At 44.1% G+C, this 25,144-nt stretch overlaps 3 protein-coding genes across 3 annotated transcripts in view; 2 read left to right on the top strand and 1 right to left on the bottom strand.

The window, feature by feature from the left end:
• Positions 1-791, top strand: part of spata1 (spermatogenesis associated 1) — a gene marked incomplete at both ends in the record, with an annotated part of 8,858 nt that extends 8,067 nt beyond the window's left edge. Inside the window, 2 exons of the mRNA XM_080527466.1 lie at positions 251-349; positions 642-791. Of these exons, the coding sequence (XP_080383592.1) occupies positions 251-349; positions 642-791 (249 nt within the window). The remainder of the gene's footprint in view (positions 1-250; positions 350-641) is intronic.
• rpf1 (ribosome production factor 1 homolog) overlaps positions 1-25,144 on the top strand; it is a 288,578-nt gene that overhangs the window by 13,606 nt on the left and 249,828 nt on the right. The window lies entirely within an intron of this gene.
• ctbs (chitobiase, di-N-acetyl) lies at positions 1,344-4,683 on the bottom strand. Its single transcript, XM_080544087.1, has 7 exons — positions 4,497-4,683; positions 4,205-4,343; positions 3,581-3,789; positions 2,892-3,063; positions 2,649-2,746; positions 2,383-2,544; positions 1,344-1,921 (listed from the first exon to the last, which is right to left on the bottom strand). The coding sequence occupies exons 1-7, from the start codon at positions 4,644-4,646 to the stop codon at positions 1,730-1,732; spliced, it is 1,122 nt and encodes a 373-aa protein (XP_080400213.1). The 5' UTR covers positions 4,647-4,683; the 3' UTR covers positions 1,344-1,729.

Below are 25,144 nucleotides of genomic sequence, written 5' to 3'. Positions count from 1 at the left end.
GTGGGGGCAAGGGACAAATATTGATTTGTAATGTCAGTGTCCACTAGAGGGAATCAAAGACTTGCAGTAGATCACACAATTAATTTATGAATGATTTATTTTGTAGTCATACCCTATGGGATTTTAAGACACATGTATTATTTACACTCAATCACTTTATTATCTAATGTTCATGTTCTAATGTTTATTTATTATTATCTAATGTTTGTGTTCTAATGTTTATTTATTATTATCTAATGTTCGTGTTCAGAATGAGCTCATCATCCAGATAATGACAGAGAGCCATGAGATTGAGAACCTGAAGAGGAAGGTGGATGATACCAAGATGAAACTTGTCACAGAGTTCAAGGTATCCACAACGTCCAGCAGCTTTCTCTGCTCATTTGTTAACCTTCTGTCCTTATATCAGTTATGCCTGGGAAAAAACTACAGCACTGTCATTTAGAGGCTGGCCTGAAATAAAGGCTGCAGCCACTGAACTATTTGAATAGCTAATACACATTAGAGAGCTCTAAGACATTTCAGTGAACAACTTCCAGCGTAAGTTTAATCAGTGTTGCCAAGAGATGGAAAGGTGTACAGACAGGGGTTTTATGTTTCTGGTGTGTTTATGTGCTTCTCTGATTTGTTATCATTTTTAGCTAAGGAAGCAGGCTGCCACAGAACTGCGGGTCCTGAGGGCTGAATTAGCCCAGAAGAAGACTCAGTCGTCTCTCTCTGGATACATGGCCTCACTAGGCTTCGGAGCAGCAGCATGTGACAGAACACATGTTCAAGGCATCCCTACCTGATCTGCCCTTCTATTTTCCTAATTAAAAAGCCAATCTACTGTATGTATTTTTCAGAATGTTTTACTATGTTCAGAATTCACATATTTTGGTCTGAGCCGTTGTTGTGTTTTGTGAACTATGGTATTATTTGGTGATGCATTGATAATATCTGATTGTATCATTTCCCTGTATTGATACTGCTATCAAACATGCTAAATGCTTGAATGTTTTTAAAGCAATAGTAGCATCCGAGATGTAAAGTTCATAACTAGCTTTGCAAACCAATTGTTTCATGGTTGAGTTTTTAGTGAAAAAAGCAGCATCTGCACACTAAAATGATTATTTTATTGCAAGCTTTCTGTCGTAGACCTTCCTCAGGCATAAAAGGGTTAGGTCTAGACAGAAAGCTTGCAATAAAATAATGTTTTTTGCACATATTTGAGTGTGCGGATGCTGCTTTTTTCACTCGATTTGATACTCTTCAGCTCCAGCACCTCAGCTGATAACGGATGAGCCGTGGTATTTTCACTATTACTGTTGAGTTTTTAAAAAGACATTTCCCATTTGTTTTAGAGTTGATTTTATTTCTAAATCATAAACTGGTTTATCAAAGTATTTATTAAGTTATTCCACAAACCACATGTTTTGTACACTTTGGAATGTATTACAATGCTGAGCTTGTTAATCAAGCATTTGGAGAGTACAGTTTATGTTCAACAGTATGCTTCACCTTGGTAAGAAACACATTCACCCTGTACAATTGGAAAGAATGTCCAAGTACAATTGGAAATAATGCACAATGTGTCTGAAGTGCAAGTATGCATCCCTGAATTCAAAAGGAAGACATCACTGTTCCTCCTTCCCCATCTGTCCTCAGACAAAAGATTATATTGACTTAGCAACAAATAGCTTTGGGAACGAGGGAGGCAGTAAATCTCTCAGCACTATACTTGTTGGCATCAATAGGGTGCCAAGAGGACATTCCACATGTCTGCACTCTGCTGCTGGGCGACCGGGTTGTTGCTGTAGTCCAAGAGGTTGCCGTTCCACATGCCAATGCCCCTCAGACCCTGGTTTTGCACATAGAATGCCTTCAGAGAAATGCTCTCTGGGTCATCATACCAGACCTGATGGATCTGTCCCTTTTGGTCCTGTGTGGACAATATTTCAGTTATTTTCATATACAAATACAAACAATGGACAGGCAGAAGCTAGCAAACAATCATTCAAAATAATAGCTCCCTCTTTTGGTGTAATGTGGACATGCAACCTTGGTGGAAGATCAACCTGGAGCAACAGTGGTTTATAGTCTGGAAGGGGCAATTTGTTGTGAACAGACCGTGTAAGCTCAGGCTGACGGTGCTGTAATCAAATAGCATTTCCAAGAAATGGAATGGTAGCATTGTGTTGAGTTGTACTTTGTTACTTTGTTACCTGTGTTAGAGACAAAAAGACTTGCTCTCACCCAGATTACACTTTCTGTACACTTGTTCAATTCAAGACATAGGATTGGTGTAATCAACACCACTACAATGCTTTTAAATTAATGTGTGGTAGTGGAGAAATGCATACTTCAGGGACAAAGGTGGATAATTGGAAATGCTGTTTATACCTTGTAGTTGTAATAGGGAGCCATCTGGATTGGGTCCCAGAGCCTGCCAGACATGGAGTCGTTGACCTGTTTCATCATAGTACTGAAAGGGATCTGACGTCCAGCTGCATCGCTGCAAGGGGCACCCCGGAAAGGAACCTTGGCTATAGTGCACACCCCTTCCTAATAGAGGACAAAAACACACATGGCAGAGTCCATCTGTAATGTTAGAAAGTATACCATATACCAGTATACCATATACCATACCATAATTATGGAGTATTTACCTGGGAGAGGTTGAGACATGGGTAATCATAGCCATACCATGGCAATCCCATCACAAGCTTTTTCGGATCTATCTTCATCGACAAATACTGGTCATACGCTGTAGTAAAAGATCAAGCAAGATCAGTACTACATAACACAGGTTGTTCAGTATGAGAAGTAGACCTGATAGTTACTGTAGGGAGCAGTGATTTTGCATTACAAATTGTTTATTTGGTTTGTCTTCACGAGTTTGTATTCCTTACCTGTCAGTGTCTGGTTGAATGGGGCATTAGCCATCGCAACACAGTCCCCCCATATCTGGCTCTGCTCGTCATATGACATCACAAACAGCAGGTCACAGGACTCGGCAATGGCAACGTAGTCATAGCATCGCTTGTCGATACACTTGGGCGACCAGGCTACGTCAAATGACACCTGAGAATAATGGTGCATTCATGGTGAACTCGAAAACTCAAGAATTTCCACCTGTGTTCTTGCATCTCCGAGTTCAGGGCATTCAAGTGAATTGAGGTCAGAAACTCCAAACAACATGAACACCTACTGCTGAGGCTAATGTTGGCAGTTATAACTGCTTTAACTTTCAATTTTTTATTTTCACCTATGCACTCCAGCAAACCCTTTATCACCGAGCCCCACAGAAGAGGAGGTTCAATATGAACCCCCAATGCATTCCATATGGTTTATTTTGGAACTTTTAAAGAACCGAATCATTAAGAACAACCAAATTGGTACCGACATCAATACAATGCTAACAATACCCAATCCTAGGTAGGGATCCAGCAGCTGACTAGGGGGTCAGCACGGTCACCCAAGAGAGTTGCAGACAGCAACCATAATTGCTCATGGTAATTCTCCCTACATGTCCCCAAACCCCCCAAAACAGACTATCCAATGATTATTAACATGATAAATCATGATAACATGGTTTCACCTGAGAGCCTGGGATGGCTCTGTGAAAGGCCTGGGTCGTCTCTTGGACGAGTGCAGTCAAAGCATAGTACTCTGGGGAGGCCTCCGCCACCTCTTGCTCAATGTCTATGTTGATGCCATCCATAAACTGTTGCTTGGCCAAGTTCACTTTGTCTGTGATCCATGCTGTCCTGTTGGCAGGGTCCACTATTTCAGAGAGGTGCACATCACCTGAATACCAAACGATGGTGTTAGTTATGCACTTGATTCATGTATTCATCAACATGGCTCAATTGTTCCAACTTAATTGACAGTTAGCAAGAAATTGAATATGGCTCCTTCAGTGAATGAGATATAGCCTATTATGTTACGGTAGGCTACATGTGGGAATACGCTAGGCCCTACATGTGGGAAAACTAGGGTTAGGGTTAGATGCTAGGGTGCTACTGTTAGGGTTAGGGGTAGGGTTAGGGTTAGGGGTAGGATTAGGGTTAGGGGTAGGATTAGGGTTAGGGTTAGACATGCCAGCATGTACCAAGTCACCCTAGCACCTAACCCTAACCTGAGTTTTCCCACATGTACCGTGTTCCCACATGTCCCGTAACTCTATAAGAGGCTTTTCTGGGGTTGAGAAGGTACTGTTTACCTTTTAGGACTAGCCGTGCTCCTTTGGAATGGGCATAACACATGAGCTCCGCATCATACTTCCCAAACGCAGCCACAGTTGTCACTTTGTTCCAATCAAAGGACTTCCATGCTTTTTTGCCCACATCAAACACAAACACCTGTAGAAAGATCACTGATCAGTGACAAGTGGGCAATAAATAAACTTTCACTATCTTGCAGGTGGCTAACAAATGTTTTCAATCAAGTAGGATAACGTCACAAGTTCAGCTAGGTGTGACTTTCAAGTAGAAGACGGAAACACTAGCAGATACCTCGAAGTCCTTTTCTTCGCGAATTTGTTGACAGAGCTCATCGGTCTCGCATGGACACACGTCTGCCTTGCAATACAGCAGGTCAACCGCCATCAGACACAAACACATCCACAGTTTTGACATTGTTACTGGAGAAAATGAAACTGCCATCGGCTTTAATAATCACATCACATGCTCATGTTGTCCATAAAATCCCCTCGAGTACAGAAAGCCAGCTAGGACAGTTTTAATCCGCGTTTTTTTTTTTTTTTTTTTTTTACACGTTATACGATTGTAATATAATATTTTTAGGTGTCGTGATGAACAGCCACAATTGTTTTCGAAAATGTCCCGCATCAGAGTAAGAACATTATTTATTTAACAAGATAAAACAAACACACTACCTGATCAGTGTGACCTACACAAACCTTGCTGCAAAAGGCTGAGATAAAGCAGTGAATGTGTTCATAACGATTCCAGCCACAGGAATTCATTTTCTAATTAGAATTGTACTCAATAAACAATTCAACAGTCTATTTTGCGTATTGTCCATGAATGGAGAATATTGTCAATGCAGCATTTGCAGGAATCATATTGGTAATTATTGTGAGCATTGCACGTAATTAGTTGTAATTGTAGACCTATGCTGCTTGTTGATATACATTTGGCTCAATACATGTTTCATTATCATCTTTCTTTTAGGATGTCATCAGATACAATATGGTGAGCACTGATCAAACTCTTTGAAATACAGTGTCAATGTAAAATGTATTTTTTTATTACTAAAAGCCTTTGACTGAGAGCCTCTTTTGAGGTACCTGTTTACAGACATTATATTTGCCAGCAGCAGGACCTACAAGTACACATATGAGGGTATATTACTGTCTGGTGGTTCTGAGAACTCCATGATAAGAGCTCGAGTGAGGATAAGCTCTGGTGTTGACATCACCAAGGTGTCCCCTAAGACCTATTGCAGGTCAGCCAATTAATGAATGAATGAACATTCACTACACCATACAGTGCATTTTCATTTGTCATTGTTTATTCTGGAAAAGCTTTCTCTAAAAACAAGAGAAACCAATGTCATCATAAATGTCATCATAACCTTCAGTGCAGGTGGTGAGTCCAAATATCCAGGAGCAAAATGGACTCTGGCCAGAATCTCCCTTTGTACCTGCAGCAAAGCTTCTCAGAGCACTGAGTGTCTACCAGCTGCAAGAGGTCAGAGGTCAAACATACTATATTTCATATTTCATATTAGGCACAAGTGTGATTAAACATTTACATGAAAATGCTCTATTAAAATGTTCTATTTCTCATTTGCCCACTTACAAAGAAATGAAGTCTATAATTTTAATGGTAGGTTAGTGAGAGACTGAACATCAAAAACAAAATCCAGAAAAACACATTATATAAAAGTTATAAATCAATTTGCATTTGATCGAGGGAAATAAGTATTTGATCCCCTAGCAAAACATGACTTAAAACTTGGAGGAGAAACCTTTGTTGGCAAGCACAGAGGTCAGGGGCCACATTTATAAAAAAAGTACTTGAACGTCATCTTTGACTTTCACGTAAGCAAATTTTTCTAAACGGACGTAAGCATTATTTATACAACGGGCTGCGCTAGTTTAAAGTTGCGTACGTGCTTCCTTCTATAAATACCAACGCAGGTAAAAGGAACGCAGGTGAATGACGTTTGTATTAACGCCCTGTGATAGCGGCTCAATTATATGAATGAATGGTCTTTATTGTCATTGATATAGTACAGGTACCAAACAACGAAATTTGGGAGGGGGGGCTCCCCTGGTGCTAGGAAAGAAAAAAAAAATTAAAAAAAACAAGAAGGGAAAGGAGCTGGTTTACATAAATAAAGGCTATGTACACTATCCACTATACTATACTGTACAAACAAAACACTGTGCTGTACTCTATGCTATGCTATACCTATTCTAACCTATTGCTGTACTCTATGCTATGCTATACCTATTCTAACATTTCCTATTCTCTGCAACCTTATGTACCCTAGGGTTGTCATATTGCACATAGTGTTATTGCACATTCATTTAAAGTGTCGCAGTTTGCAGGCTTGAAATGTACACATTTGTGCCTCAGCACTACACCTGATTTTCAATCCAGCAGCTGCCATCAATCCGTCCAGACTGTCCAGGGCCCAGAACCTAGGTCTTTGCTGTGTTCAGGGCCTGAATGGCCCTGGGGTAGAAGCTGAGCTTCAGTCTGTTTGTCCTTGCGAACATGGTCCTGTACCGCCTGTTCGAGGGCAGCCGAGCAAAGTGTTCGTACCCAGGGTGGGATGGGTCTCTGGAGATCTTGGAGGCCTTCCTGAGGCAGCGTGTGTTGTACAGCTCTTCCAGAGAGGGGAGGGGGGCGCCGGTGATCTTCTGGGCCGTTCTCACGACTCTCTGTAGCGCATTCCTCTCTGCGGCTGTGCAGCTGGAGAACCAGTTGCAGATGCAGTAGGTGAGGATGCTCTCCACTGCGCAGCGGTAGAAGGCCACCAGCATCTCCTGTCCGATGTGGTCTTTCCTGAGGACTCTCAGGAAGAAGAGCCGCTGTTGTGCCTTCTTGATGATGGCTGCTGTGTTGTTCTTCCAGGACAGGTCATCCTGTATGTGCACCCCCAGGAATCGGAGGGTTGAGACTACTGTATAGCGGCTGAATTAAGCCAAGTGCTTTAATATAGGGTAGGCGTTCGTCTGGAAGCGGGAGAGGGCAGAGAAGGGTGGCTTCTCGGTAAGTTGCGTTTGTAACATTTGATCATCATGACAACGAACCAGGCAAATGCTTATACTCAGTACTCAAGTTGTAAAAGAAAATCAGGGGAGGTGGTGGATTTTATCATAGAATGTGTCATAGTAAAAATGTCATTGCATGTGTGCGCACCTTGAAATAGCGGTAATACCACGTTCATTGATAAAATGACATAAAGTATGGAAAGAGCGGATGGCCGTTTTAGAAGGGGGACGATTTTGACTGTTTTTATTTCAGGGGGGATGCCATCCCCTCTCTCCCCCCGAGAGAGTACTGCTTATACTGTAATAATATAATGGTCTTATTCTTATCAGGTGGTCTTATTCTTATATGGCTGCTCACTCCCTTTGCGAACTCCCAGACACCGGAGAAAATCCAGTATAATTTTGCGCGTAGCCGGGCGAGGTCCGTTGTGGAACGCACTAGACATGTTGAAGGGGAGATAGACAGCTCCGGAGGGATATAAAGGAAGACTGAAATACAATAAACATAAACATCAGTTCCTTTTAAATCTTGAATTAAACAAATTTTCTCTGGCCCCGGGGTGGTGTAGCGGTCTAAGCACTAGCCACTAGTGCAAGCTGCCCACCGGGGACTGGGATCGAATCCCAGCTCGCCAGATCCGGATATGGCCGGGGCACACACAGGGAGCGGCATATTGAGCGTCCGCTCCCGAGGGCGGTATAGGAATATTTCCGGACAAGGATCCGTCGCGCAACAGCGCCCCCGGGGTGCCGGAATAACGGTGCTGAGCTCGAGGAGCCAGTCAGCTAGTCTGCCTGGCGATCTCCTCTGGGGCTGCCGGCCACGGGGTCGTGCGGCGGATCCTACGCAATAGGCAGTGGATAAAGGCAGGGGAGTTCGTGTCTCCCTGGTGTTAAGGGAATGTAACCTGGACGAGTGTTTGTTTTGCTGTTGCAGCTCGACAGCGTTAGAATCTTAAAAACTGCTATCTATACCGAACTCTATTGAGAAAGCATTTTTTGGATATAAATAGCTTTCCTATCCTATATAACATCGGGACCTCGTTCCGCCGAATCCGACGCCGGGAGGCTGAGTCGGGATTACCAGCGTTATTAGTTAGCTACCGCGGCTAACCAGCTAGCCACCTTTACACTTGTTAAACGGGCTTTTTTCTATCGGGATACCTCCCCGAACTACTAACAACCTTATATACTCTTATATCACATATCTCTGTAATACTCCTAGCTCACCATAATCAAATTGTTTTTCTCTCTCTCTGCAAATAACACCACTTTTCTCTTTCATGGCCTGCCGGCGCTGCCTGGAGCTTAGCCTCCAGGTTGAGGAGATGAAGGGACGAATCTCAACTCTCCACCAGATCAGACAAGGGGAGTCGCATCTTAGTGCACTTTATGACACATTACATACAACAATAATTACAGACATAGAAAGCACACAAACCACAACATCAACATCAAAGCCTCCACCTCCACCTGTAAGCCCAATCCCAGGTGTAACTCACACTGTCCCTACATCACCAGGGACTTGGACCATCGTCAGGAAGAGGAGTCGTACCATCAACTCCCCTCGCACCAACCCCCATGAGGCCCTCCTGCTGCGGAACAGCTTCGAGGCGCTGCAGAGCCACCAGTCCACACCGAAGCCGAAGAGAGCCAGGGCCTGCACCCCCCCCCTCCCTCTCTCTCTCCCCCTCTCCCACCCTGTGCCCCCTACAGGTCCATCACGCCGCCAACAGAGGAGACTACAGTTCGTGTCTCCTCCCCCCCCCCCGCACCCGGTGAGGGACGTCGCCGCGGTCGTCCCGATGCTGGTGGAGGATGCCCCCCCCCAGGTCACCTCCGTCATCGTCCACGTGGGTGCCAACGACATCGGACGGGAGTGGTCGGAGGAGCTGAAGGAGGACTTCCGAGCCCTCATCGCCACCGTCAAGGGCACAGGTAAGACCTGCATCATCTCGGGCCCCTTCCCGAGTCCCAGGTATGGCGACACCAAATACAGTAGAATTCGAAGTCTTCACCTTTGGCTACAGGGATACTGCTGTCATATGCAAATCCCATTTATAGACAATTTCACCACGTTCTTTAACCGTAGTGAGCTGTTTGCGAGAGATAGGTTTCACCCAAACAGGTATGGTGCCCGCCTGCTGTCGATGTCCATGGACCTCGCTGTCCAGCCCTGGACCTGGCCGGTGCCCTGTCAACGCTGATGTGGGATGAGTCCGATCCTTTCCTCTAACACCAAACATGCCATCCAGACTATTGTCTCCCATCGGACTCCCTCCACCACAAATAAGGTAATACATGGCGCAAATTTGAGAAATGTATTACCCAAGTATGCCCTCGAGTCAGTCCCAGTGTCAAAATGACATCTCCATGGCAATTTTGAATATCAGGTCCCTATCGAACAAAAAAACTTTATCATAAATGAGCTCATTTGTGATATAAAACTCGACTGTATGCTACTCACAGAAACCTGGTTAGATACAAATGGAGCAGCAGCCCTTATTGAGGCATCTCCCCCCAACTACAGTTTTTTCCAATCAATCAGAAATGGAAAAAAGGGGGGAGGAACAGCTACCATAGCTTCAAATAACCTAAACTGCAGGAGCATATCCTTTGATATATTCTCCTCCTTTGAATATCATGCCACAGTTATGGCATGCCAACCACCTATTCTTACGGTAACTGTATACAGGCCGCCGAAACCAGCCCCTACTTTCCTACCTGACTTCTCTGAGTTCCTATCCATTATCCATCCCAACTATGATAGGATTATTATCACTGGTGATTTTAACTTTCATGTTGATAATGGGGCTGACTTGAGGGCTAGGGAGTTTATTGACCTCTTGGAATCTATGGATTTTGTCCAACATGTCAATGAACCCACTCACAATCATGGCCATACCCTTGATCTTGTGATTACAAAGGGTCTTGAGGTCTCAATATCAGGTATCAGCGACCTGGCCCTCTCTGACCATTTCTGTATTTTCTTTACCATTGTAACACGCAAAGCTGAAAGCAATGCTGAACGTGTTGTTAAAAAACGTTATCTTACCCCTGCAGTGGCTGAGAATTTCAAAGCTTTAATGAACAGTAATTACACAACTCCCACGTTGTGTGAAAACGACTTAGTAATTACCTTTAACAATAAAGTAAAAATGGCCCTAGACTCCCTGGCACCTACCAAATTAAAAAAGGTTGGAGCCAAGAGGAGAGCACCATGGCGAAACAGTGAAATAAATCTCCTAAAGAGAACATGTAGGAAAGCTGAGCGCAGATGGAGAAAGAGCAAATTACAGATTGATCAGAATATTTTTAAAGAACATCTATCTGCCTTTAACTTGGCAATGCGAAATGCTAGAAAAAATCACTTCTCAAAGATAATATCTACAAACAAGAATAACCCCAGGGTCTTGTTCTCGACAATTGATTGCCTTGTAAACCCTGCTCCTAAAACTCTAGACGGCGCAGCCTCTGTCACCAAATGCGAGGAATTTGCAGCCCACTTCAGGGATAAGATAACAAATATTAGAATGTGTATTACTCAGGAAAGACTAGGTTTGTGTAGCACCACAGATCCGCCACCACAGAACATGACTATGAGCATGTTCACCATGATTAGTACGGAAACATTAGGTAAAATTGTGTCACAGCTTAAACCGTCTACGTGTCCTCTTGACCCTATTCCTACCACCTTTTTTAAGGACATTTTTGAATCTGTGTCTGATGACATACTAGGCATTGTAAATCACTCCCTACTTAAAGGGATATTTCCAGCGGCGCTTAAAACTGCCCTGGTTAGACCCACCCTGAAGAAAAGTAACCTAGATCCTTCTGATCCAAAAAACTGTAGACCAATATCCAATCTCACTTTTCTAAGCAAAATTTTAGAAAAGGCAGCGTATAGACAGCTTCATGAATTCTTAGTCTTAAATAATAGGTATGACCCACTTCAGTCAGGTTTCCGATCATACCACAGCACAGAAACCTCTTTGCTTAAGGTAACAAATGACCTTAGGATAAATGCAGACTCGAAAAAACTCTCGATTCTTGTACTCTTAGACTTAAGTGCAGCCTTTGATACGGTAGACCATTCCATACTTATTGAGAGACTTGAAAACTGGGTTGGCCTCTCAGGTCCGGTCTTGAACTGGTTCAGGACTTACCTGGCTGACCGAGACTACTTTGTAGCCCTTGGTGACCATAAGTCAAAAAATTATAGCACAACCTGTGGAGTTCCCCAGGGGTCCATTTTAGGACCGTTGCTCTTTAGCCTATACATGCTACCCCTCAGTTCTGTTATCAAGAAGCATAGCGTTAACTACCACAGCTATGCTGACGACACTCAGCTTTATATCTCAGTAACTCCCAACGACTACAAAATGATTGACCACCTGATAGATTGTATTGCCGATATTAATATTTGGATGACACAAAACTTTCTCCAACTCAATCAAGAAAAGACAGAGGTATTGATCATTGGCGAGAAAACTGGGAGAGAGAAATTATCTGCACACTTGAAAACACTAGCTCTTAACACTAAGTGTCAGGCCAGGAATCTTGGTGTCATAATTGACTCAGATCTAAATTTTGAAACTCATATTAATAATACTATTAAAACATCCTTCTACCATCTAAGAAACATCACTAAGGTACAATCATTTCTCTCCCAGGCAGACACTGAAAAATTAATGCATGCGTTTGTTACTAGTAGGCTAGATTACTGTAATGCTCTCCTGACAGGTCTCCCCAAAAAAATATATAGATAAATAGACTACAAATGGTTCAAAATGCTGCTGCTCGTGTCCTTACTAGGACCAAACGAAGAGCGCACATCACACCTGTCTTGAGATCACTACACTGGCTCCCTGTCAGTCATAGAATATACTTTAAGATCCTTTTACTAGTTTATAAATCACTTCACTGTGATGCACCCAATTACATGGTGGACATGCTCATAAGATACACACCAGCTAGACCCCTACGGTCTAGTGGCACGGAACTTTTAATAGTGCCAGAGGCTAGGACAAAGAGATTTGGAGGATCAGCTTTTAGCATATATGCTCCTAGATTGTGGAACACTCTACCTGAGGGCCTGAGGTTGTCTAAAACTCAGGACATTTTTAAGCGTGACCTCAAAACCTACTTATTCAATGTCGCCTTTTGATACTACGGGAGACATTGGACATTATAGAACTAGGATCACTAGGCCATTACACCATACTCGTGTTTTGAGATTTGTGTTGACAGGAAAATGGACCCGGGTGCTGATGAGGCACTGTCAGCTCCAAATAGCACCTAGAGCAGTACTGGAACCAGTACAAGGGTGTACCAGGACCACCATCAGGTTGTATTGCTGTCATCTTTATTGTCTTTATTGTGTTGTTGCATCATAACTGTGCCTAAGATTCTCTTTTGGCAGGACCTGTGACCATCCGGATGCAGAACGATGCAAATATAACACTAAATTTATGGACAGTGTGTACGCCGATAATATGCAAGGAATTTTTCCTGGATACATGGTGTACAGGTTTTTGCCCTTGCTTGCTTGCTTTGTGCCGGTGGTCCTTGGCCTCCCCTGGGGGACCGCTGGGTACTGGTAAGCAAACTGGCTAGTAGTCGCTCTATTGGTAGAGGGCTGCAAGGGAATTTTTCCTGGCTACATAGTATACAGGTTTTTTACTTTTGCCTGCTCGCGGCTCTGTCAGTATTGATTGATTGATTGACTGATTGACTGAACATTTTCATTGTGTGAAGCGCATTGAGTTGCATCTTGTAAGAAATGCGCTATACAAATAAAATTTGATTTGATTTGATTTGATTTGATAATTGGATGCTAGGTTGGGTTCAATTGGATACCAAATTGGGTGAAAAAGGGCTATATTTTATTTTATTTTTTTTATTTTTTTTAAAATCTCGGCTGATAACAACATCATTAATTTTATTACGAGCCACTTGCATGAATTACACTGGCTCACATGCCTGTAATAACTCTGCATAACCAGTAGGTAATGTGCGTACGCAAGGTCAATACTCGACGTAGAGCTACGATCATTTCCACGGTCAAATTGACTCACGTTGAAATTGTATAAATCACTACGTTGATGTGGTTTTCTACATACGACACGGGTAAGATCAAAATTTGATCTAAGTACTTTCTATAAATGAGGCCCCTGATGTTTCTTGTAGTTGGTCACCAGGTTTGCACACATCTCAGGAGGGATTTTAGTCCACTCCTCTTTGCAGATCCTCTCCAAATCGAGGCTGGCGCTTGGCAACTCGAAGCTTCAGCTCCCTCCACAGATTGTCTATAGGATTAAAGTCCGGAGACTGGCTAGGCCACTCCATGACCTTAATGTGCATCTTCTTCAGCCACTCATTTGTTGCATTGACCGTATGTTTTGGGTCATTGTCGTGCTGGAAGACCCATCCACGACCCATTTTCAGTGGTTTATCACTTTATGTTTGGTTGGTTGGTGGTTACTGGATGCATTACTGGATGCATTACTGGATGCATTGCCAGCTGTTGGGATCACCATCTCTTTCAAGTTCATAGTTGATGTGGTCATAAAGAAGGAACTGTCTCTGAATGATGAAGGACAAGTTATAGTGTCAGCTTTGCACCTTGTCGAAGCCCTAGCATATACCCTGGCCATAGTAGCTGTAAGTGTGCCCATTATGACTCTGATTGTTCCCATGCATTCTCCTTTTATACTTAATAGCAAACCCTAACCCTTAATAGCAAATTCACTCACCTTAATAAAGTATGTATTTCTTCTCCTCAGGGCCGTCTATTATCAAAAGACCAAATTATTTTCCTAGTTGTGTTAAAGCTTGCCATGTTAGCATTTGGCTTAGTGGTGAATAGGTTTTGCAGGATGAATAGAAATGGTGCTGACCTGTGGCGGCTGGTGCAAAAAAATTTGGGTGGGGCACAGCAGTGTTTCCTCCAGGATTTTTCACATTAGTGGCGGGGGGGTCCTCTTGCGCGCGTTTTTTTTTCCGCTTGCACGATTTTTTTTTCCACGTGCACGCTCGCTCAAAACAAAGACGTAATTTCACTTTACCCACGCAATACCCACTTAAACATGTGTGAGGATACGTAATGGCGTTTTGTGACAGAACTTTCACTTTCATTCATGAAATTCACCCCGTCTGTGTTACTGTTTACACAAGTACAATCACAGTGTGACAGTCAGATGGAGCATTCGGTAAACAACAACAGCAAGGTAATGCATCAGTTGAGTTAAAGAAAACAAACTCTTACCTTTGATGACAGAACATGAGCCGTGTTTACCCGTACCTCCGCCGTTCTGTTCGTGGTGATTTTAGAGGCAATAGATTATTTTTGCCCCCACGTTAGGTGCGAGGCTGCTCGGTTAACCCATTAGCGGGAACATTATTAGTTGCACAAAATAGGCTGATTTAATTGACCATGAACATCAGAGACAGACATTACGAATGTTCATTTAAAATACTCCGGAAGCCCGGAAGTCCGGAAAACCGGAAGTCGGAAGTCCTCAGCATAATGCATTGTCTGCAATACAACTGGATATTCAGGACGCACATTTTTGCGCCCCGGCCAAGAAATAGAGACAGCCAATTGGAGCGCTGCTACAGCTCACGTGTAAGCGAAAAGTATTCGGCCTGGCATAGACCGGCGCCCCGACTCCTCCCCCTATGTATTTTAACAGTGAATTTTACACACACACAGATAAAAATGTTTATTGTATTGGAGGATTTTAAATTAATGCTGATAGGCGCCGACAGAATATCAGCCGCATTTTGTGAATAAACAATGTTTATTTTTTTAAAAAACGTTTAAAAATCGCAACTAGGAAGTGAAGGTGGGGGCGGCGCCCCAGCGCCCTCTATCGGCCAGCCGCCACTGGTGCTGACATATTGTAGCAGACTCTAGGCACAGAGGGAGGTCGACACAGAGGACTGGGGAGAAGCAAGTGCATCTCCCTGTCACCCCCTGCAGCTGTAGTCTGGGTGAGATGTTCTTTCCCCAACACCTTTCCCTCCTCCACAGCCAAAAGCTTTTCCCTCCCCCACAGCCAAAAGCTGCCCTTCTCCGCCTCTTCAGCCAGCTCTTTCGTTGCCTTCTTGAGCTTTCCTCCTGTCACGCGTGTGTCCCTCAGTAGGCGTGTGGTTGACAGCCCCACAAAGCCTCGGCATCCAACCTCCACTGGGTAGATGGTGGTCCTCCAGCCAGCCTCCCTACACTCCGCAGCCAGATCTGAATACTTGTTCTTCTTCGGTTCGAAAGCGGCCTCAAAAGTTGTGAGAGTTGTGATGGTGATTTCGCTGGGGAACTGGAGCTGCCTGCCAAGATCAACTCTCATGTTCCACTCCTGGTCAGAGGAAAAGAGCTTTGGTGTTTCTCTTGGCCTGGTGTTTCTTCTTCCTCCGCCCTCCCAGACAAAGTTGATGTGGTGTTCCGTTGTTGTTGAACATCCCCTGCTTTCCTGTCTGCGCCCCTCCAGCACCTCGGCTAGCTTTCTCAGGACTTGGTCATGGCGCCATCTATAGCGCCCCTGCAAAAGCACGATCTTACAGCCTGACAGGATGTGGCGGAGGGTAGCATTGGGAGTGTTGCAGAGTGGGCAGACTTCCTCATTTCCGAACCACTGGTGGAGGTTCCGAGGACAGGGAAGCGTGTCATAGGTTGACCTGATGAGGAACCCGAGCCTTGCTTGAGGCATCTTCCACAAGTCTGACGGTCGACAACCCCCTCCCAGGTTGTCCAGCTCCCTTGTCGGCTCTGGGACACCGCCTTGATCTTATAGCGTTCTTCCTCCATCCTTGTCACCTCTGACACCACCATCTTCTTTCTCTCCTGTTTGCCTTAGACCAAAAATGTGGTGCTTCTCCCCAGCCTAGCTTTCCCATCCATCTTTCCTGTTGTGGATGAGGGAATCTCACTCATTTTCAGCGGCCACATTATCCTCCTGTAGAGCGTGAACTGGTGGATCCACACCTTGTACTTCCCCGAAAGTTGTCTTTGATCAATCCTTGCGAGGCCTTCTGAGAGCTGCTTCAATACAGCTCTCCCCATTTGCTTGTCGGAGAGCTCTGCTGTGTACTGTCTTCCCAGGCTTCTGATGGGATGCTCAGACAAAAGTGGAATTCTCTCGCCCCCTGCAACGAAGATTGTGCCGTTGTTTCTGACTCCCCTCCTGAGAGACAGGCTGCGGGACTTGGCAGGCTTGATTTTCATTCTTGTCCAGGACATTAGCTCGTCCATCCTTTTTAGCAATCTGGATGTACATGGTGCTGTCTGAAGGAGGCTGGTGATGTCATCCATGTAGCCCCTCAGTGGTGGTAACTTCTGTCCGGATGGTAGTTTGATCCCTCCCACAGTTTGAAAAGAATGACACGCCCTTTCGGGACTTGGTTCGCTCGCTCGCTCAATATGGTTTCGCTCTCCTCAGCAAGTACTCGCTCTCCTGGCACGTACTCTCCCGTTCACTGCCAGGGGGAACAAACACACACAAGTTAAAAAGACCGGCTGGATGCTGAGGCTGATTACTGACACCTGTCCGTAATCAGTCCCGACACCCACCTTCCACCGACAGTCTGGCTCCCAGCAAATAATCTCCAAACCATCCATCGTAAAAATTCATTTTCTCCACGTTTCTCATTTAGAAGGATGTCACATCTCTTTCAGGTTCAGAAAGTGGTTCTGGGCATTATTATGGACCACGCCATCAGTCAGAGATTCGCATATTGGCCTCTGTGGTTCTATTTGAGGCAAAGCCGTCCATGGTTGTGATTACAACAGTAACACAGGTGCTGTGACGGGAAAATAATATACAACTCTCCTGCTTTGTCTATTCCTTAGTGGCCTGTCCAGAAGCACAACTCCAGACAACTACAAACTGTGAGCCACAGCTGCTGTAATCAAATCAAACTAAACCCTATTTGTATGGCACATTTCATGCACCAATGCAATATTCGCTTTGCAAGAAAGAAAAAATATATTTTCTGATTGGTCATTTTTCCTGTAAGGATGTTTAATTGAGCGGGGTTTTACATTATGATTGGACGAGAGGAGAATGCCCTTGCCCTCTAGATAAAATTGTGAAAGTTCACTCAATCTACTCTACAGTATATTGTGTGCTGCATATCTGTCAATCTGTGTCGCGTGTATGAGAATGGGGTGTGTGTGAGTGAGCGCGTTTGTGTGAATGGAACGTGTCTGAGTATGCGTGGAGTCTGTCTCTCTCCAATTAGCAGCGGCTAATGACGCTATCATCGAAACGCCCGACACACGAGACCCTCTCGTTGTGGATTATATGGTTGGATTATAACGGAGGACTCGGAGAACCACTGAGACTGATCAAACAAGCCAGTTGAGTATCCTTGCTCCCCCAGTACTGTGTTCAGGGCTGGACTGGGACAAAAATTAGGCCCTGCCATGTGGCTCAGACCGGCCCAACACAATCGGTCCGACACCGCCGATCAACATGCTGGCAGTCTGAAAGACTAATAATCTAAAAATCTATCGACCTAATCTAAAAAGTGATCTAGCATGGAAGGCTCAGGACAGGCAAAGTAATTGAAGTCCTGAACGTGGCACTCTGTTTCCTCTGTTTCATCTTTTTCTCTCTCCTTTTCCTCTCTTTCCCTGACACTCTGCTTTTCTGGGGAGGGCAGCAGCAGCTCAACCTGGTTCAACAAGACATGGACAGAGAAGTAAACTAACTGGTTGTCAAAATCAGCAAAGTTCTCATTTACATGTACACACAGGCTGCATGATTGCATTATGTTACACCAGAAGCCCAGTCATTTCAAATGGAAGGTTGCAAGACAACATTATTGGGTTGCAGACTGCATGAGTTTTATTTCTCCATGCAATAAAAATCATTCATTAGTTCTGAACTAGGCTAGTGTAGATTTTTTTTTTATATCTTTTTTTCCCAAATAAAAAGTATTATTAACACCCATTGTTGGTATTGCATTTATGTCAGTGACAGTGATACCTCAACTTGCTAGCTAGCAACAAAATGCAGAACACCCCCATCTAACGTTAGCTATAGAGTCCACAGCCAAGCAGCACTAACGTTACACCACGAGAGAGATCATTGTGTGTGCATGAATTCCAGCCAAGTCCTGGTGAAGCGCAATGCAATCATGCTGCCTGTACGGGTTAGCATAAGTCATAAGACATTCTCTGCTGCTGCTCCCTTAATCTGGCCAATGCAAGCGACTAACATAACTTTGCTTTTGTAAAACCAAGTAACAACATTGCTTACCTCTCTAGCTGTGTCCTCTGTCTCCTCCTCAATTGCTAACGGCACATCAGTGCTAACGTTAGTTAGCGGTAAAGATGTTGCTGTGGCAGCCGCAGCTGTAGTAGGCCTAGCCCCCACAGTCGATGCAGAGAACATATCTGTCAGTTTCTGACATTTTGAGGCATCCTCTGCTAGCTTCTTACTTTTTTTCTCCCTAATTTTCTGGGCACCCCCTTTCACTATCTTATCTACGAACATGAGGTAGAGCAATTGAGCAAGCTGTGCAAGGTTAACAACCTGCTGCTAAACAAGTCAAAGACCCAGGAATTCATCGTAGACTTCAGGAGGAAAAAGTCCGAGATCCTGCCCCTGCTCATCGACGGAGAGAGCGTGGAGATAGTCTCAACCCTCCGATTCCTGGGACACAACATGCGGGATGACCTGGCCTGGAAGGACAACACTAAAGGCACCATCAAGAGGGCACAACAGCGGCTATACACCCTGAGATGCCTCAGGAAACAACACAACAAGAAGGAGATACTGGTGGCCTTCTACCACGGCGCAGTGGAGAGCATCCTCACCTTCGGCATCTCCAACTGGTTCCACAGCTGCACAACAGCGGAGAGAAACGAGCTACAGAGAGTCGTGAGAACAGCACAGAAGATCACCGGCGCCCCCCTCCCCTCTCTGGAGGAGCTGTACAAAACACGCTGTCTCAGGAGGGCCTCCAAGATCTCCAAGGACCCGACCCACCCTGGGCACGAACACTTTGTCAAGCTGCCCTCGAACAGGAGGTACAGGACCCCGGCCGCTAAGACAAACAGACTGAAGAACAGCTTCTACCACAGGGCCGTCAAGGCCCTGAACACAGAAAAGGCCTACGTTCTGGGCCCAGGACAGTCCGGATGGATTGTATGGCAGCTAGTGCTGAGGCACAAACATGTACATTTTCAAGCCTGCAAACTGTGACACTTTAAAATAATGTGAAAAAAGACTTTCTTGTGCAATATGACAACCCTAGTTGACTATCTGTGCAGTATAGTACAGTGGATTGTGTACATAGCCTTTATTGATGTAAACCAGCTCCTTACCTTCTTGTGATTTTATGCATCTATGCTTTTTCTAAAATGTGTTTCTTTTTCCTTTCCTAAACACCAGGGGAGCCTCCCCTCCTAAATTTCGTTGTTTGGTACCTGTACTGTAGCAATGACAAATAAAGTCTATCTATCTATCTATGACACTGTACTTGGGTTGTCGGCCGAGGGATCAGAGTGGGGGAGGGGGCCGATGGACAGCAGGGCCTAAGCATGTGATTGGGCCAGCCCATGTGTTAGTATAAACGGGGGCCGCCGCTTGATTCAGTGTTAGTTGATGCCGCGCTATTTTGGGCCGAGCTAGTTTTTTTTTTTTTTTTTTTTTTTTTTTGGGGGGGGGGGGGGGGGGGGGGGGGTCAGGCGGCCCGACCGGCCCAAAACTAGCGCGGCCCATCTGCCAGCGGGCAGAAAGATTGTATGGCCAGTCCAGCGGTGCCTGTGTTGGATTTTCCGGCCCCCCCCCCTGAGTGAGAGGGAGGACGCTCCCTGGCGGGGGGCTGGACGTACGAACTAAATACTTCTCTTAAAACCTTTAGTTCATTTGTATAGTGTGTGTACTGCCATTTGTATATGATTAGCATTTAGTATTTATTGGGGACTGTTGGGGAACAGGGGGGGGGGACTATAGGAGGGCTGGTAACTGACATTTGGCTTAGCCCTGAGGCTGGAACCCTCATGCTGTCCTGTGGATGCCACCAGTATCCTCCATCACGTGTGCAACCTAAATTTGCTGAGTGCAATCGTGTGTGCTTTTCGGTTTGCCCTACTGTGTGGAAGGGGTATTTCTGCTGTGTAGTGATCTCATGATTCAGCTTGAGTGTGTGATAGTTTGATCTCTTAGTTCACGTTTTGCAGTGCGGCTGAGTGTGTCTATTTATAATTGGAGGAACTGGGGTCGAGTGGACGATAGACAGTGGCGGGTTGGTTGTGTGGGACAAAAATCAAGGTAGTTTCTGAAGCCCTGCATTACCCCTGCCTTCTCATCAGTGCCCCCTTACATGAATTTTGGATTTTAGAACATTTAATAAAGATTGTTTTTAAAGGTATTCTTTGTCTTGTGTCTTGTCTGTGAACGTGGGGGATCTCGAACCTGGAGGGGGACGGAAGAGGGAGACAGAGCCGTGTTTTTGGTGTCTAGGATTAGTCCTGTCTGTTCCCTCTCTCGCCCCCCCCCTACTGGTGACATCTGTATGGAATTGTATTTGATAATCCTGTTCATCTTAATGCAGATCCATTGATTGTGCTACCGCTGTGAAACTTCTCAGCCTCAAACATCTCAGCCTCAAACTTGAGAAGTTGAGCTTGGAGATACAGCAAAGCATTCCACATCGACCAGTACAAATGTGTGACATCTACCACTTCAGATGATTCACAGGAATTGTTTGGGCTTTGCGTTGGATTCACAATAAAGACCACATTTCTTTTTCATTATTTACCTCGTGGAATTTGTTTTTTGTTTTTGTTGTCTCTCTCTGTCTGTCTCTCTGCAGACAAAACAAAGACAGGAGCAGATCAGTGTGTATCTTCTAAACAGTGTGTATCTTCTGAACAGTGCCTCTAGTTCTTTACCCAGGGCACTCATTAGCACAGTTCAGGCCTACCTTCAAGGCAAGACTGTGGACGCACTAGAGGTAACATTGCATTGCCAAGAATGTTTCTGTTAACAGATTTCTTGTATCCAGTGTGATGTTTGTCTGGTTTATTGTATGACATTTTTCACTTAGATTGGTATACATGCAGAAGGCATTGAGAATGTAATGTTGAGGAGAAATGACCAGTCTCACACCTTCTCACATCTCACGCCTTCTCACATCTCACACCTTCTCACATCTCACACCTTCTCACATCTCACACCTTCTCACATCTCACACCTTCTCACATCTCACGCCTTCTCACATCTCACACCTTCTCACATCTCACACCTTCTCACTTCTCACATCTCACACCTTCTCACATCTCACAACTTCTCACATCTCACACCTTCTCACATCTCACACCTTCTCACATCTCACACCTTCTCACATCTCACACCTTCTCACTTCTCACATCTCACACCTTCTCACATCTCACACCTTCTCACTTCTCACATCTCACATCTCACACCTTCTCACATCTCACACCTTCTCACATCTCACACCTTCTCACTTCTCACATCTCACACCTTCTCACATCTCACACCTTCTCACATCTCACACCTTCTCACATCTCACACCTTCTCACATCTCACACCTTCTCCTCACAACATTTTGAAAATGGTAAGGACCTGATCTGGTGTTCTCATGAATGAATATGTGTTATAAACATGTGTTATAAACATTGCCAAACAATTGGGCATTATGTTCATAGTTTCGAACAGTTGCGCAGATGGAGAAGTGTTATTTCGAGGAAAACCATGGCATATGTGTATGTGAAGCTTTTTGGACATGTTCTATACCAAATTGGATAAGAAAACTAGGAGGTTTACTTGAGGTAAATTTGGAAGGATTTGTAGGCTACATACTATTACATAATATTGTCGTCTGAATCAGATGTACATTGAGAGTTCCATAATGTATTGTGTAGATAGTTTTTTTTTGTAATCAATTATTTATTGCAAAACAGTACACATGAAAAACTCACATTATTACACCAAACAAAATAAGTGTCTGTCCTGATTTTTTTTTCTTATCTTACCCCCCCCACACACACACACACACACTATAAACACATGAGTAACCCCCCCCCACCCCCCCCCCCCCCCCCCCCCATGGCGATAACATCCCTTCCCCCCCCCCCCCCCCATAGTTCTTCATTACACTATATTTGGTATATCATACAATCATAATAATACAACAATTACAGGTTACATTCACATACAACACAGCCTACAAACACAGTCACTCCATCAACTCTTTTATCTTATGTATTGCAGAGGTCCATGTTTGAATTGTCCTTTCTTTAGCTCCATGTATTCTGGCTATAGATTGTTCCATGTATAGTATGTCCAGGAAAGACAGCAGCCATTGTTTACGCGTAAGAGTATGTGGAGGATTCCATCGTAATGCTAACATCTTTTTGGCTGCGGTAAGACCAGCAAATAAAACACGAAACATGGAAGCTGACAGATCCAATGATGAAGTATCATTCAAAATCAATAATCTCGGACAACAAGGTATATGGATCCCCAATAGATTAGATAAAGTGGATGATATTAGTTTCCAAAATGCCGCCACCCCAGGACATTCCCAGTACATGTGTAAAAAGGAGCCCACATGACCGAGTGAACACAGATCACAAATTGAGGAGGGTATGATTTTCATGAGGTGGCGTCTTCTCGGAGTGAGGTATAACCTGTGTAAGAAGTTAAAGTGAATAAGCTTATGATTAGGATTTTTAGATGTGATATCCAGATTGTCCCAAACAGTCATCCTATCAATATCCCCATCAGAAAAATCAAGGTCTCTCTCCCATACCTGGTGAACAGCAAGAGGTTTACAGGAAGCTTCTAGTAAATGAGTGTATAATTTAGAGACTAAACCCCTTGTCTGTACTCCCACATCTAACATCGTGTGAAGCTCATGGGTATATAGAGATTGTCCCCAGGGAACACCATATGCACGCATGGAAGATCTAAGTTGCAGGTAAAGAAAAAACGAGAACCCTGGTAAATTGTAGGTCATACGCAGATCATTAAACATTCTAAGACCCTCATCATTAGAAATGTCAGAAAGAACATGTACTGTATAGTATACCTTTATCACTCCATTGGGGATATGAAAAGGGAACTTTTCCGGTTAGAAGAGCGAAATTGTGGAAGATAGGAGTATGGGTGTGCCACTTTAACTGAGAGTGAGTAGCCTTCTCGACAGCCAGCCATACTGATAAAAGAGAGGACATTATAGGGCCCAGCTTAGATTTGGATTGTTTAGTAGATAGACCTGAGTACACTAAGTCCTGTAAGCGGTGAGGGGAAGCCACATTTTCCTCTATCGCTCGCCATGAAACCGATGCATTACAATCTAACCAGGTTCATAAAGGGCGCAGCACATACGCCCAAAAATACATTTTAAAATTGGGGACAGCTAGACCTCCATCCAGTCTGCTGCGCTGTAGAGTGGATAGTTTTAAGCGAGGGCGCTTGCCTTTCCAAATAAATGTTGATATAAGACTATGGATCTTGTCCCAGTAACCCTTGGGAGGTGAGATTGGCAACATATTGGAATAAAAATGTACCCTGGGAAGAACATCCATTTTTATTGTGTAGATTGTTAAGGAGCCTGTGTCAAGAGATTTGGAGGACCTTAGCATTGCTGCAAGCTGGAACAACAGCTCAGTGGTCTAAAGCTGTCCCACTAACAGAGATGAGGGTCATTGTCCCAACTTCTATCGGGCTACCCTTGGAGATGGGCCTTTACTCTGCCTGGGCCTTTACTCAAACAATTAATCTGACAGCTTATGATTCTTCCTGAATTTCATGACAATCTCTCTGCCTTCCACTACTGTAACTCAAGCTAAGGTTATACCGCCCCCTACAGGAGATACCAGTCTAGGCTGCTAGTTCAACTCCTGTGTCCATCTCTCAACTGATGGTACTATAAGGTGCATGAAATATATATATATCAATGATGTATTGCATATTTTAGTACTATTCATGTGGCATATATGATGCCCTAAGATGGACAGAAGTTCTGTGTATTTCACATTGTATGTGTGTCCATAATCGTTAACTTGTGTATTTCTGTATTTTGCTGAACATCAAGCTTGGATGTGAACACCACCAGTTCTTTTGTGGGGATTAACTCTGAGATTATGCAGTCTGGAGTGGATTCAGATATATTCCATTAACTAAAAAAAATGCAACATACTGTACAGTTTCTATCAAATACATAAATTATGTTACTATAATGATTCCATTCCCATTCCAGGGCAGCTTCATATTTTCCTGGAGTTGCCACAATTCTAGGATTCAACAGACACACCAACCAAGACAGTTCACAGTAGAGATGGCTGTGCACTCACAAACAGCTCTAGACATTATTTTAAAAACACCTGAGGTAGAACCAAGAATTTGACTATATTTTACATTCCTGAAGTTTGAGTTTGTGTATTTCATTGTCATGTTATCATCTTCTTCACCTCAGATATGTTTCTACAAGCACTACCAATACCCTTACCAATTGACATCACTCAAATTTCACATCTTTTTCCTAATAACATCTTAACCAACTGATGGAATCAACCAAATGTAAGTCAGAAAAGTTTCTAATGTTTTCAAATATTTATATATTTATTATATTCCCCTACCTCAATCCTGACATAATGTGTCAATTTCTTCCCATCCTCTCCCTGACAGCAAGTTGTGTTGCAGATGCAGGAAGAATCACTACTTTTAATACAGTTCAGTACTCTAATGACATGCCATCAGGTTGCTTCCACATCTTTGCCCAGGAGTGCCTCGACAAGCCCAGCTTCATGATTCTCCTGAAACGAACCATAAAGGCAGCATGCATGCTGTGAAGGCACACAATGATAGGTAGGGAACCATTTTCCAAAGGAACACAAATTCTAAGCCATAATAGTGCCTCATTGATTTGCATTTC

This window comes from Nansenia antarctica (genome assembly GCF_963989245.1).
Source record: "Nansenia antarctica genome assembly, chromosome: 1".
Taxonomy (NCBI): domain Eukaryota; kingdom Metazoa; phylum Chordata; class Actinopteri; order Argentiniformes; family Microstomatidae; genus Nansenia; species Nansenia antarctica.
Note: the sequence above shows the minus strand (reverse complement) of the source record. Positions and strands in the feature narration are given on the sequence as shown.